This window comes from Pyxicephalus adspersus, chromosome 2, assembly GCF_032062135.1.
Source record: "Pyxicephalus adspersus chromosome 2, UCB_Pads_2.0, whole genome shotgun sequence".
Classification (NCBI taxonomy): Eukaryota; Metazoa; Chordata; class Amphibia; order Anura; family Pyxicephalidae; genus Pyxicephalus; species Pyxicephalus adspersus.
This window is the reverse complement of record NC_092859.1, coordinates 110,343,600-110,357,911: the sequence shown is the minus strand read 5'-3', so window position 1 is coordinate 110,357,911 and position 14,312 is coordinate 110,343,600. Positions and strand designations below refer to the sequence as shown.

At 37.2% G+C, this 14,312-nt stretch overlaps 2 protein-coding genes across 2 annotated transcripts in view; both read right to left on the bottom strand.

The window, feature by feature from the left end:
• CEP41 (centrosomal protein 41) overlaps positions 1-2,036 on the bottom strand; it is a 24,706-nt gene extending 22,670 nt beyond the window's left edge. The window contains exon 1 of the mRNA XM_072401837.1: positions 1,937-2,036. Within this exon, the coding sequence (XP_072257938.1) occupies positions 1,937-1,969 (33 nt within the window). The 5' untranslated portion in view covers positions 1,970-2,036. The remainder of the gene's footprint in view (positions 1-1,936) is intronic.
• A 2,747-nt stretch (positions 2,037-4,783) lies between these two features.
• Positions 4,784-11,688, bottom strand: LOC140322140 (carboxypeptidase A1-like). Its single transcript, XM_072398755.1, has 11 exons — positions 11,627-11,688; positions 10,260-10,341; positions 9,652-9,786; positions 8,059-8,163; positions 7,852-7,953; positions 7,033-7,131; positions 6,403-6,513; positions 6,196-6,286; positions 5,448-5,647; positions 5,232-5,316; positions 4,784-5,015 (listed from the first exon to the last, which is right to left on the bottom strand). Exons 1-11 carry the CDS (start codon positions 11,686-11,688, stop codon positions 4,828-4,830), a joined length of 1,260 nt encoding a protein of 419 aa, XP_072254856.1. The 3' UTR covers positions 4,784-4,827.
• Positions 11,689-14,312: the final 2,624 nt, after the last annotated feature.

Below are 14,312 nucleotides of genomic sequence, written 5' to 3'. Positions count from 1 at the left end.
CCTAAAAAGGGGGGGCTGTCTTATTTGATGGCCCTGCCTTATCATCGGGGAAACACGGTACTAATGATTCCAACACAATGTGTAAACTAAAATTATCCAATGTGTACAGTGTTCTGCTGCAAGCTCAACATCCTTCATTCAAGTGAAAAGGAGAGGTGGGGAACCAATTGTAGCATAATCAAGGCAGGGTTTCCATGGGAAACAAGTTGCTTTTTGCCAAGCATGCTGTTGATTGAAGATTTGCACCACAGTAGTAACTGCAGCCATGTGTAAATCAAGTTACTCGTAGCGCAATATGCTGTGCGCACAGAAGCTGCCAGCCAGGCACCAGGGGTCCGAAAGAGCTCCAATTGCTGCCATCAAAGTATGACTCTGTAAAGCAGCCCGTCCCAGATTTGCCCATCTATTCTTACCTCTTACAGTGGATTTTATTTTAGCTACCCAATCCCAACTTAAATTTTTCCTCCTTAGTGGAGAGTCCTTTGCTGTGATGATGACTTCCTTTAGTCTTATATTTCTACATTACAAAATACCAGCAATACATGTTCTAGCAACAGGTCCTTTTTTTAAGAAGGGACAGGTGATGTCCCTTCTGCAATAAAATAAACAATTATATATACATTTTTTTTTAATCTCACTTGTCCTCGCTCCAGCACAGGAGCCTCCATCTTCCTCTACTCTATTTCTCCTTTGGTCGTTGGATCTCCAGCCATCCTGACTGGCAAAACCTAAATAATGTAACTGCTGTACATGCATGAAGAATTTAATCAGCCCCAAGACCTGCAGGGCTACCTGGCATACCCCAGCATCCTGCACTGTCCCTTCTGCAATAAAAATCCTGGCTGCTTGCAATTTTGGAATGCAGAACTTAACCCTATTCAACTATCTGAGATGTCAGTCATTTTGGGTATTACCTACCACACACACACCCTGAATGTGGCTTGTTTGATGCAGCCAGTGATTATGATGAGCAATAAAAAGAAGAATATACCACACACTACTACATTTTACAGTTATAGAAACTCCCATAGGTCATAACTAGAAGCAGATGAGATTCTATGCTAGGTTCAGGGCATTTGTCTTAAAGCTTATTATTTAGGATAAAATTTTGGTGGTCCCCAGCTCTGGCCGGTGCACCCCCGAGTGGGGTCAGAAGAAGGACCCCACTGGTGTGGCATACCGGCCAAAGCCACGGACTATGTCCCCCATACAAATACTAGGTAATTTTAATGGTCTGCTGGACCGAAAAGGTTGGCGACCAATGGCCTCGGCGATCAAGAATGAATGGGAGTGCAGGGCCTCCCTGGATACCTATGTCAGGCATCCCAGGAGGCTCTTGGCTGCTTCTTCTGCGCATGCTCAAGCATCTCAGGCATGCGCAGAAGAAGCCCTTTCATTAAAAGAGGAAAGAATTGCCGATTTCATGCGTGCACCTGTGCAGAGCGAGATTGGGTGACATAGGAAGAAGAACGCAGAAGAAGATGTCAGCGCCCAACGCTCCCTCTGCACCGGGCCGGGACGACGCAGGACCCGATGGAAGAAACTTCCCAACAGACAGAATGATCTGCGGAATTGAAGGTAATTCAGGTTGAATTCAGCTTGTAAGAGAATCAGCCCTGCTAGGCAGTAACAATAACACTGGGGGCTCAGGCCTGACCCCAGAGATCCCCGCACAGAACTCATTGATGACTGATATGTACACAATTGTGTCTCTAAGAATACCCTGCAGTCATTCATGCACAGCACTCATTTCTCCCATTCATTCAGTCATTCACCATGGGTCATAGAACTGCAATGATGCCTGACACCCATAAACCCTAATACACTATTGTCTCTGCGAATAGTGTTCATTCCCAGGGACAGTAATGTAGACAAATTCCAAGTCATTCCTTTCTATAAAACACCCGGGAGTTGCCCCTCTTTCCTCCGTGCTCACCTCTGCGTCCCCGATATTCCTCCTGGAAGACATGACTAATTCACACACAAGCCGCACAGCAGCCCCGGTCACCAGCACTCTATCTGCCGCTTCTGTTATACTACCCTGCAACAAGCTGTTCTTTGATTGGCTACGGGCTCGTTTGCAGCCAATGCGAATCGCACTTCCTGTGGAAGGAGGCGTGGTCTGCACGGCTAGTGACAGTTCACCGTGGTTGCTAGGTGATAAAGACGCCGTGGCCGGCCAGCTTTGTGGTCTGTCCTGTTCCCGCCCGTGTGCCCGGGGGCTGAATAGAACGGACCGAGCTGCCTTTTCCAGCATTACCTGGTCACACTTATATCTGCTGCATACTATGGCGCCCTTATTATCAGTTCCAACGTTCTCTGCATTAGCAACATCATAAAGCTGCAGCATGAACGGGGCTTTCACAGAAATCTCAAACCTGATTGGCAACCAAACTAATGTCAAATAACAAAACAACAAAAACAAAGTCATTTGTTAGTTTTAGACAATGTTTGGATTTGGTACCAAAAAACGAGGTGTTTATTTCTGCATGTGTCCCCATTGTGGAGATTGTTTTTAGTTCCTGTCTCTGTGACACCAGGAAAAAATGTCCCCAGCTCAGGAAGCCATAGAGAGCAATACAATCATTACTATAGATCCACCCTTCCTTAGTCTTATAGACATCTTGTTTTGTTCCAATTGGTAGCATTTTCCAGTAATTCCGCAGACATATCAATACAAATATCATCTGTCTCTATAATAAAAATAAAATGTTTGATTGAGCCTTTGTACTGCTGTAGTGATCATTAAACTTCCCCTATTAGTAGTGACCGTAGTGCCACTATACCGATATACAGAAAGCTGTACAGTGGCAGGAAGTTTTACAGCTCTGTCCAGTTTTTCTTTATAGTTTTTTTGGTACATACAGTGATATCCCCACCTTTTAGATTGTAAGCTCTTCGGGGCAGGGTCCTCTCCGCCTGTCTGTATCTGTCTGCCCTGTACAGCACTGTGTAATATGTGATATGATGGCGTTATATAGATCCTGTTTTTTATTATTAATTTGAATAATGTAGGTATTACAAAGAGCTGCTGTTACCATTACCATATCCAGCTTGGAAAAGAGGAAGGATACCCTGAAATGTGTCACCTGTAGTCATTCAGAAGGATCAGAGCTCCAGCCTAGGTTCCTGGAGGCCACAGCCAACATTCCAGGATACATCTACAAGCTTTCCTGCTAAAGCTTCTCCCCATATCTTGCACGGGTTCTCCGCCAAAAAAGAATGATCCTGCCCTCTGTGAGCTGGGCACCACATTTACCTCTACTACCGCTGTTTGGTGTTTGAAGCACTTAGCTATATTATAAATCTGTTACATTGAAGAGCATCGGCTCTGGATCTTTGATCATTCAACTTTTTGTTTCCCTAGTGGATGATCCCATCTATAAAAGAATGGAGCGTGTTTCTAGGACAGGCTTATTGCATACTTGTGCCCAGGAAATATTTTGGTGCACATAGACTTGTTTCCTGTTTATGTTGTTAATTTGTTGTCAAGCAAATACAGAAAATATCCGTTTATCCTGCCATAAATGCAGTGTCTGTCACATGCTGTAAGCTGAACTGACAGCATGAATAATGTTATTTACCTTCTGTAAAACACTAATCCCATCATTCCCAGGTAATGGAGAAGAAGAGGTGAAGACATGTTTAAAGTCTGTCCTGTTTACATCCAGGGCTTCCTCCATACATATACTAGAAGCGTATATATTCCTTTTTTTTACACGTGGTTGTATCTCTTAGAAACAATTGCAAAAAAATGGTTAACAAACAAATGGTTCAATTTTTTCCTTTTGCTTGGCAAGCAGTTGGTGGTGGCAATGTTGCTGTGTGTTTCTTTCCGACACTACATGCAATGTCCAAGAGCAGTTTGCTGCACTGGCTGCCTCCATACACTTGAATTGGAACAGATTTCTACTACTTATGTATAATGCTTAAGTGTTTTCAAGCTGCTTTTTCAGGCAGTTTTAATTTAAAAAATAGAAACAAGTGGTCCACTAGGCTCTGTGCACACTTACCAACACCTGAACAAGCATTTGCAAATGCCTAAAAAAGCCTGGTGGTTACTGCCTTTTACTGGTCCTGGGTGCCTAGCAGTTGGCAGTCGTTTGCCAGTGTTATGATGACTCTGGATTCTAGATTTTCTTGGAGACTACAGAAATAACATCTTATTAAAAAACTGTGATTCAGTAGGAAGCTATATCAGTCTGGACTAATGAAAGGCCAGCACATGCAGAACAATATAACATGAACTCTAGAAGAAGAGATAAAAGACATCAATTTTGCAGCACTGCTACCCTCAGAGACACTTATTTCAGCACTAGATGCTCCCTGGATATGTTTACCATGTGGTATGTTAATGGCATGCTTCTGGATGTGAAACCAGAACCAAAAAATGCAAACAATGGAAATGGTTTTAGTTATTTTGGGATCAATTTGGGCCTGATTTATTAAAACTTAGAAGATCATTGGATAACCTGGGTAATCCAGCAAACCTGGAATAGTTGTTCTTACATTCATTTGCTATTAGTTGGCAAATGTTTTCAGTCCTGGTCCAGATTAATTTCAGGTTTGCTGGATCACCCAGGTTCTCTCATGATATGATGAGTCTATATTCTACAGTTCTGGATCTCAAGCTTTGATAAATCAGCCCTTTGTTTCTATTAAAACAAGCAGAGCTCAGCCATGTGTCTGACATTACCTTGAATAGTAAAAGTCATATCTAAAAAAGCTAAAAAATAAAACTGTCTAAAATCCTATATAGTTTAAAAAAAGACATGCAAGTCAGTTCAGTATGGGTAATAAATTTTATTGCATATACTAAATTATAGTTTAATAGAGATTGTCACGGGTGTGCTCAATAAGCTTGGTAAGGGCCAGCCAGGTCTCCTCAGCGGTGGGGATGATTTGATTAGCTGGAAGAGCAAATCCATAGCGACCAGTGTCACGGAGCTCAAAGGTGAAGGAGTACTTGATTCCCTGGTTGTAGGTCCAGTCAACGGTTCCACCACTGGCTTGGTCTGAAAAGTAAAAAAACACAATTGTTGATGGTGCTGGAAAAAAAATAAAGGTTTTGCAGGCTGAATCTAAAGGAGTTTATCATTATCTTTTAGGACAGATGTAGCAAATACAAAAACAGAGAAATAGCACAGTCACTTTTTGTAAGCTAGAATTTTTTTTGGGCATTTTGTTAGCTCCCATTGAAGCACTACTAAGGATATTGAGGAAGTACTTACAGATGGTAGAGATGATGCTTCCATAGGTGTATGCGGTACCATAGAGGGAGGACAGAGCATTAATTGCATTTCTAGACACAGAGTGCTGTGTAAAAAAAAAGGAAAACATTTTTTAATGACATTCTACTACTAGAGGCAACTTTTGTAGGATAAAAATCTGTTGATTGTCAGTAACAAAAAAAAAAGACATTTTGAGACAAAGCTTGTTGAGCATACCAATTCAGCTTGGTCACGGGCGGGAGTGCTGGTATATCCATAGGGGTACAGGAGCATCTGAGAATAGCTGTGGATTGAGACAAATCCCTTGATATTTCCATGGCTCTTCACAAAGTCCACAATGGCCTTGACTTCAGACTCAGAATGGGCAGCACGTCCTCTGTAGGTCTCAGAGCAAGGGTTGGAGCTGGATCCACCACCTGTTAACCAATTGAGCAATTTTTATATAAATGATTTTCCAGGAGTTTACTTTTTAAAACTTGTATGCTTATGTGTATGTTTAAAGGTCAAATCCAGCCAATATTTTGTTGTAGTTTTAGAGTAGAAAGGGAATGGACGATTTTTACTGCTGTGACCAATGAGTGATTTTCCCCTTATGTTTTTCCTTAACTAAAAAAGAAACTTTTGGGTGAAATTTGACCTTAAGCCAGATGTAGTCTTTTCATGTGCTAAAGATTTTGGATTGATAACATGGACTATGGTATTTTTATAACCAAACATTTCTAACCGGGCAGCAAAGACATCCTTCTTTTGGATGTAAATTACAATGTAATGTCCCAAAAATTGTGTGTGGACTCCATTGTGTAAGAAAAACGAACTACACTGAAAAATACTAAATTTACATTCATAAGGACATTTTGACATATCACGTCCTTTACCTTCTTTCAGCTTTGTCCTCGTTATTAAATAGTTTCTCAGAAGATTAAATTATTCATAAAATCTGACATTGAAACCCAGCAATTTGTACCTCCAAAGCCAGCATCCCAGTTTCTGTTGGGGTCAGTTCCAATGCAGGTTGAACCAGTGTTGGGAGATCTGGTTTTACGCCACATACGGTTCTGTAAAAATAAAAGATGGATTATTTAGAAGGGAAATTCATTTTTCCTGAAGATATAAGCCCATTATATATTTGATAACATTTTGAATAATATAAAAAGATGTGAAGCATAATTACAGAGGTGTGGGTGAACACATAGCCATCAGGGTTGGTGACGATTTCCAAGTAGATATCCAATCTGTTCAGAGTGGCAGTGAGAGAGGCATCACGGCCATAATCTTTAACAATCTGTTTAGGAAGATAGACAAAGAAATATTTTCATTATAAAATTTTTCATGTTTTACTTACACTGGACTTCTAATCACAGTTACAATAAAACCCTTTATTCATTGGTCATCTGACTACTACGACTACTACCACATTTTAAATACATTATTACTGACTAAAACATTATATATATACTGTATATAAATATTGGTAAAATTACTACTAGTTATCTGGTTGTGTTGCTAATACTCTAGCTTTACTAATAAACTGGGACAAGTATGCAGCCAAAGATGTCAGAGTTCTGGAACTGAATTTCTCTTCCAGGTCAGTGACTCACCAAATAATGAAGATCAAGGATTGTCATATCTAACCAGGTTATTATGATTAGAATAATTAGTGATTTCCCAACAGGTTCTATTAACATCAGCTAATCCAAAAAGATTGCTTGTTATAGATGCTTTGTGTAATACCCAGAACTGTGTGCTGCTATCATATACCAATCTGACACAGACTAGGAAAATATAGTTTGTGATCATTTACCTTTTTGGCAAACCAGACTCCACTGGCCTGAGTGACCCACTCACGAGAATGAATTCCAGTGTCAATCCAAAAAGCTGGACGGTTGGCTCCAGTACTGAACTAAAAAAGAAAGTAAGCACATTTGTAACAAAAACAAGTGTAATATGGCAAATGTTAGTAACAAGTACCAAATTGAACCACTATAGAAGTTATTTTCTGATGACACATATAAAGTCTGTTCCGTAGAATTAGTCTACCCAAAACTCAATTTTTAGTTCTTGTTTGAGGCTAAAAAGGTAAACTACCCCATTGGAGGGCTTTTTCCTCCAATAGGGAAAAACTGTTGATCTTAGTTGGATTAGCACTGTTTTTTCCCCTGTTTACAGCACGATACGTCAGCCGATATAGTGCCTGCACAGTGCAAGATTGGGTGACTTAGCCAGAAGAAGGAAGAAGACGTGAAGATGAAGATGGGGATTTGGGATGGTTAGTAGTGAATGTTTAGGTAGATGGGTAGGCAAGTTTGAAAAGATGGGTTTTATGCGCTCTTTTAAATGAGCAGAAAGTAGGAGCAAGCCGAATAGGTTGAGGAAGACCATTCCAGAGAGCCGGGGCAACTCTAGAGAAGTCTTGGAGCCGTACATGTGACAGGGATATGAGTGAGGAAGTCATTAGTAAGTCATTGGAGGAGCTAGGTTGTATTTTTCTATCAGGTCAGAAAGGTAGGTGGGACAATATTACACAAAGACAATTTTGGGTCACTATTATAAATATAGATCAGAAGAGCAACACAGTTTGCAATGTTCTTCAAAATAAATTATATTTTAAAAAATCACTTACTTTAAGGACATTGAGTGGGCGACCTTCATAGCTTCTGCCGATCTGAATTTTGCTCACCAAGCCAGGGTTTTCAGCCACCAGGGTGTCAATAAAATTGTTAATCTAAAGTAATACAAAATATGGTTGTGATGATTATTTGTTGGTTGCATAAACTTTAAAGTGTTTGACTAGTTAACTATCATTTTACCAAACTTAATATAGTCATACCTCATCGAAGGTGTGATAAGTGGCATAATTAAAGGTGTCAGTGGAACGGGCATTTTCCAGGGAACGACCAAGCTTCATATCTTTCTTTTCTTCATCCAGCAAAGCCTGTCATGATATAAAAGAAGATGTTCATGTATTCACATCTGGACTCTCTTCAGGACTTTTTAAATTAGTAAGTGCAAAAAACTGATTCAGTTCTTTCCTGCCTTTTCCTGCAGCAACGTATAACTGCAAAGGGGATTTATTTCTGGCTGATAACAGCAAACTGTCAATCATGTGATCACTAAGTAACATTGATGAAGTGATACATGGAAAGACACTATATGAAGTCCTCCTCACCTCAAAATGTATGTAAAAAGTGTCAATACAGCAAGATAAATTTCTAATTAATCAAAATAAATGCATATCAATAAGCAAACAGGTAAAACAATTGCTATCCTTGATCCTTAGGAATAGAGAGCTGTCCAATTTCCTCCAGAAGATTTTTGTAAAATATTAAAACATCTTTTGTCTGCTCTGCAGTCTTTAGATATCTTCCTAGAAGTATGGTGACGTCACACAATAATGCAGAAGATGGAGGTAAAATAGGAATTAATTTACCTTTGTTTACAGTTACATTTAACAGCTACTAATAGTAGGGTATTTATAAAGGCAATTTATTTGCACCTTGCATTTTACATGCTTCAGAATGTATTATACTACTATATACTACTATACATCTGCTGGACTTTATCTAATGAACTAATTCTTCTATTCTATATTTGATGTATGTTGAGATACCATGGCAACAAATAAAAAATATTTTTTTTAAATTTGCTTAACATTCCTTTTTTTAATTTTTTTAATGTTTTAGGTCTGCTATCTACCCACAAGTACACCCATAGGAATAAACAACTCCAATACCACCCTTGTGTGCTTACAAGCCATTTTATGAGTGGACAGGTGAGGTGGTGAGGTGGTAACCAGGTGAGGTGGTTAGTAAAAAAAGAGTGTGCAGCTGTGAATTAGATCAAGGAGTAAGTGTGAAATACTGATGAAAGCATCTTCTACTGCAAAAAAATAAGTATTATTTAAGTATTAGGTATGTATGCAATTTAAAAATGTGTCCAAAGTTCATGTACTGATTGAAGTGTATTTAAAATCTGATTATATAAAATTTAATAAAAAGTATTTTTATGTTCTGAAGCATAATAAACTATAAAACCTTTACTTTGTCTCTGCAAAGGCCCATTCCTGAGACATTCACGCTTTATGCACGAAGAACTGATGCCCATTTACAAAAAAGTGGGAATACCTTAAGAATAGGAAAGTAAAGGTATGTAAATAAGAACATCCAAATACATTTTATTTAAAAAGGACATCCAGCGCATCCAGATACAACCTAAGCTTGTGTTTTGTTATTTCCAATCTGTGTTTACATTAAAGGCATGATAGGTTGTCAAGTTCTCTATAAAAAATAAAAGGTAAAGGAGTTGTGAACTTTGCACATGGCTTTCTCCCCAACGCCTTCAGCTACAGTGTAAGTGTTTGCTTGTTTTAAAGTGTTATAACTGCAAAGTCTGAGCCTTCCTTTATCATTGTAGCACCAGTCACCTGCAAGTCGTGGATCATAACACTGTACTGGATGTTGTTGGACTCCAGGTAGACCTTGACATCCTGAAGGCTGAAGAATGGTACACGGATGTCAGTGAATCTGTTAGGCTTGGAGGGTTCCATCCAGAAGTCAACCTGCAAAACAAAAGTATCCAGTGTAAAGCAGTTATAAAAGATAAAACAGTGTTAGCATGATTGTTATAGAAAAATGTTCCTGATTTACTAAAGCTCTCCAAAGCTGGAGAGGATACAATTTCAACAGTAAAGCCGTGTGATCCTCCAAACCTGGAATGGATCTGGTCTAGGATTCAAAACATTAGCTAGCAAATAGCAAATGATTTTGAAGAAATCTATTCCAGGTTTGCTGGATCACCCAACTTCACTGATGAAAGTGAATCCTCTCCAGCCTTGCAGAGCTTTATTAAATCAGGCCCAATGTTCCTAACTCCACAGTTATGTGAATGCCCAAATGTAACAATATATAAACAACATGTAAATATGTAATTAGAAAAACAATTATGTTACACACTGACCCACACACACGTTAGTTTGCTGACTTATATTAAAAAAACTGTCAGGGTTAGTTTTTTTTAAAGAGTTATATTTACCTGCAGGTCCTCAAACTTCTCCAGTTCCCTGACCAAGTTTACTTCATGTTCACTGACTGGGAGGATTCTCAGGACTTGTTGTCTGCAAACACATTCATGAATAATGTAAATGGCATATTCACTTTATTAAACTGTATACTGATGGTAATAATCCTAAAATGCCTATGGTTTAGCTTTAAAGGACATGTAATCTCTAACAATGAATATCTATGATTTGGTTCCTATAGGCCTGGTAAATGTAAATCATAGATGTTCATTTTTACAGATTACATGTACTTTAAAGTTTTCCTAAATGCTAAAAAGACAAAAATATATCTGTTGATTGTGTCAAAAATCCTGAAAAACAGAAAATGAATCAGTGAGAACTGATCAGCTGTACCATTTTGTTTTTGTTCTTGGGTTTAGGTACCCTTTTTATTAAATGCATTAAAGACATACTATATGGAAAGAAATAAAAGAACAGACACTACTGACCTCTTCATTAAAATGTTGTATACCTGCTTTCACTGGCTTCAAAATTTTCAGAAGCCACATGCAAGTGAGTTATAATGCTGGATCTTACCAGGATGGTGATGCTACCAATTAGGTTATGTTCAATGAATGGTTGGGAAGCTGTTTCTAGATGACTGACAGCTGTTGAGCTAAGCAAGCATTTGTGTGGCTTTAATAGGCAGAAATCAATTTCCCCTAACCATTTCCATTCATTCCCCTAGTTGAGCTGTGATTTAAGATGCTGCTTTAAGTGTCCACCAAACGGACATGGTTACCTGGAGTTAAAAAGTTTGACACCTCCCCCAACTCACAGGGCCTCGAAACCATGGTAGGTCTGTGGAATTTTGTACTGCAATAGTATCAAATCACTTCAACAATAATTTTTTTAGTTTCATTGTTACCATTGTTACCATTTTAAAATATATCACTTGTTCTATTTTTTAATTAAAAAAATATTGTGTTATGCTTGTTTTAATGTTTTTAAAGCCATATTCCTTATATTTTAACATCACAGAAAAGCACCCTGTCTTCTTGCAGTCAGCTGCTATTTTTATTTATAAAGAGCAACATTACAATTTAAGGGTCTGTGCAGTTTAATACAGATTCTTTCCCTATACAAAACTATGAAAATGCAAAAGCAGCCTAAATGTCAATCTTGTATAGGTCAAAAGCAGGTCAAATGTACTTGATTATACTAAACGTGAACTATTACTTTATAAAAGATCTTAGAAGCCTAAACTAATGTTAAAATTACATTACATTTGTGTCTATCAACACATTCCCAAAGCCCATCAACATAGTATTTATAATAAAGAAGATATACTAGAGCTTGAAAAACATAAAAGGTTATATTCCGAAATCCATATTCCACATACCCACTGAAATTCTCGGCGCTGTAGACAGCAGCCACCAAGGCAAGTAACACCAGTAACTTCATCTTGGAACTGTTAGAACTTTCATTATCCAGGTCATTTTATATATACTGTTGTCAGTTCATTGACCCCAATTTCCCGCCCAACTTTCTGGCGCTGGTTGAAGAACACCTGACTTCATTCCCACAAATACTTGATTAATATAGCGGGAATATAGCACCTGTTGGCCAGGTTACTATATTTAAATGTGTTTTATCATAAGTCCTTCTTCACTATTGTTTTTGAAGTAGCTTGATCAAATAAATGATTTCATCATTAGTCGAATGTAATATAAGACAGATTTTAAATTCATTTCTACTGAATGAATTTGATAAATTCCAAAGAAGGAGATTTGTGAACTCTATCTACCAAATTAGGATATAATCCATGCAATGATACCATCCAAGTATTTGTAATGTTATAAATGTCTCAATAAATAGTTATAGGAATCAAGAAATAGGTTGACATATAATTGAGCACATATTACCATTTTAGCTGTGCTTAATATTTAAAGATAATCTAAAAAATATGGGTCAACATGGAATTTTAAAAATCAGTACAACATTTTTCTAGGAGGCCTCCAATCCTTGCACCATAGTCCATCTTAATGATGTGTTTTTCTTTTGTTTTTGTTTTTTTTACTTTTTTTAATTGTTAATAATAAATGTAGTAATGGTGTTTTTTTGGGCATAATTTTGTTCAGGTATATAGAATGGAGCAAGTTTTATTAAATACAGTATAATACATTACATTTACAATTACAATTACATTATATTTACATTTTCTGCATTTTCTGCACATCTTACTGTGTATGGAAAAAAACTATTACAAATAAAAAAAAATATGGCAGAATTTGAACACATTCATTTAATTTTTTTGGAAACAAACATTTCACAAACAAGCATGTTACAAACCATGAAAGGGGAGGACTTCTCCAGTCCAATGTAGAAAATCATTTTTCCCCTGACTGTCAATGTAAGGGTGTCCCTCTTCCACTGGCCACAATCCTATTAATAATTAATAAAAAATTAAATAATTAAATAAAAATAATTTGTTTTTCTAATTTTTATCATTTTACATATTTAAATTGCTATTTTTGCAAGTGAATTGAGAAGCTCCTGAGCATAAAAATCTAAAAGTCTAAAAAATTATTGAAAGAGGGGGTGTCAGAGGGACCAGTGGGAAAATTTGACAAGCTGAGAAAAAAATTGGTGTCATTGTTGCACTTTTGCACTTACTATCCCCTCCAAGGGAAATCATTCCATGCCTGTTGAATATGGTATTCAAAAGTGCCAGGAATAAATCAATTTAAACGATTTCATTAAAATTCATCATTATTTTATTATTTTGTTATATCTTATAAATACTTATTTTTTTTTTTTATGGTAAAGATTAAAATATCAATATTTTTAGCCCTTTAAGCTAGTTAAATGTGAAATTTGATGAATATTTTGAATTTTTAAGGCAGCCAATGGGTTTAGCTTTGGACTCAATTTCACATATATCTTACTTCTCATTATCTTCCCTTGTGGTATACAGAAGCTAAAGCTTAAAATTACAATATATTAAAACATGTAACATTTAAAATTATAATAATATTGTCTCAAAGCTATTATAGATTCTTTCTAGGGACATAGCTGCTTATTCTTGTGGGAATGTAAAATGATCATAAAGCAGGTTTTCCTGGTCCAATGAGAATAGGAAAATACCAGCATTTCCTAACCAGCTTTGCCCTCTTTATTGGATTCACATTAATTTGCATTCATTCTATGCATATGTTTTGTTTCTTGACCTTGTTTTACTGTATTATTGAGAGTAAAATATGGCATCATAGATAAATTCTACCTAAAGTTAGACTTCAGTGGACACAACATTAATAGTCATTTTTCCCATGTAAGAGTGAATAGGCTGTGTGTATTCCAATGATGCAATGTTAAACTAAACTTGCCTGAACCCTTTGTCACTTGGTGGTGATAAATTACACAGCAACTTTTATTAACAATTCTCATGTGCACTTTTTTGATAAACTCACGTACATGTACCTCTCTGTAATGGCCTTCATTAGGAATGACATCTGAACGAAAAATCCTAACTAAACTTAATTCACTTCTTCTGCCAGTGCTGCAGACCTTTGTGGACCATGGCTAGCTTAACAATATTATTCCATTCCGATTCCAGCTTAGAGTTGAACTAAAAGCCAGATCATTTTGTTTGGACATGTACTATATAAATCTGACCTGTGCAAAGTGTAAAGAATGTGTACAATGGCTGCTACGGTGTGGATCAGTTGATGCTACTGTAAAAGTACATTGAGTTGCCATTCATAACCCCAAACATTCATAATAAATAGCAATGCACCATGCAGTCACTACACAAATGTAAATAGGCCCTTCAAATAGATCTACAGACAGGATATAGATGTTTAATAAAAGCAAAACAAATGTTCAGTTCAGGTCCTTAAACTTTGTAGCCACTGTGGAACAATTAATTCTAGAAGCTCACTAGAGAAGTTGTCTACAGTGGAACTAAAGTTTGTTTATATAACTTTTGTTGTGTTGTGTGCATAGCATATTGCTTTTATAACACTTTTTGTTTCCAAATAATTTTTATTGTGAAAAAACATCACGGTTCATACAAAAAATAAAACAAT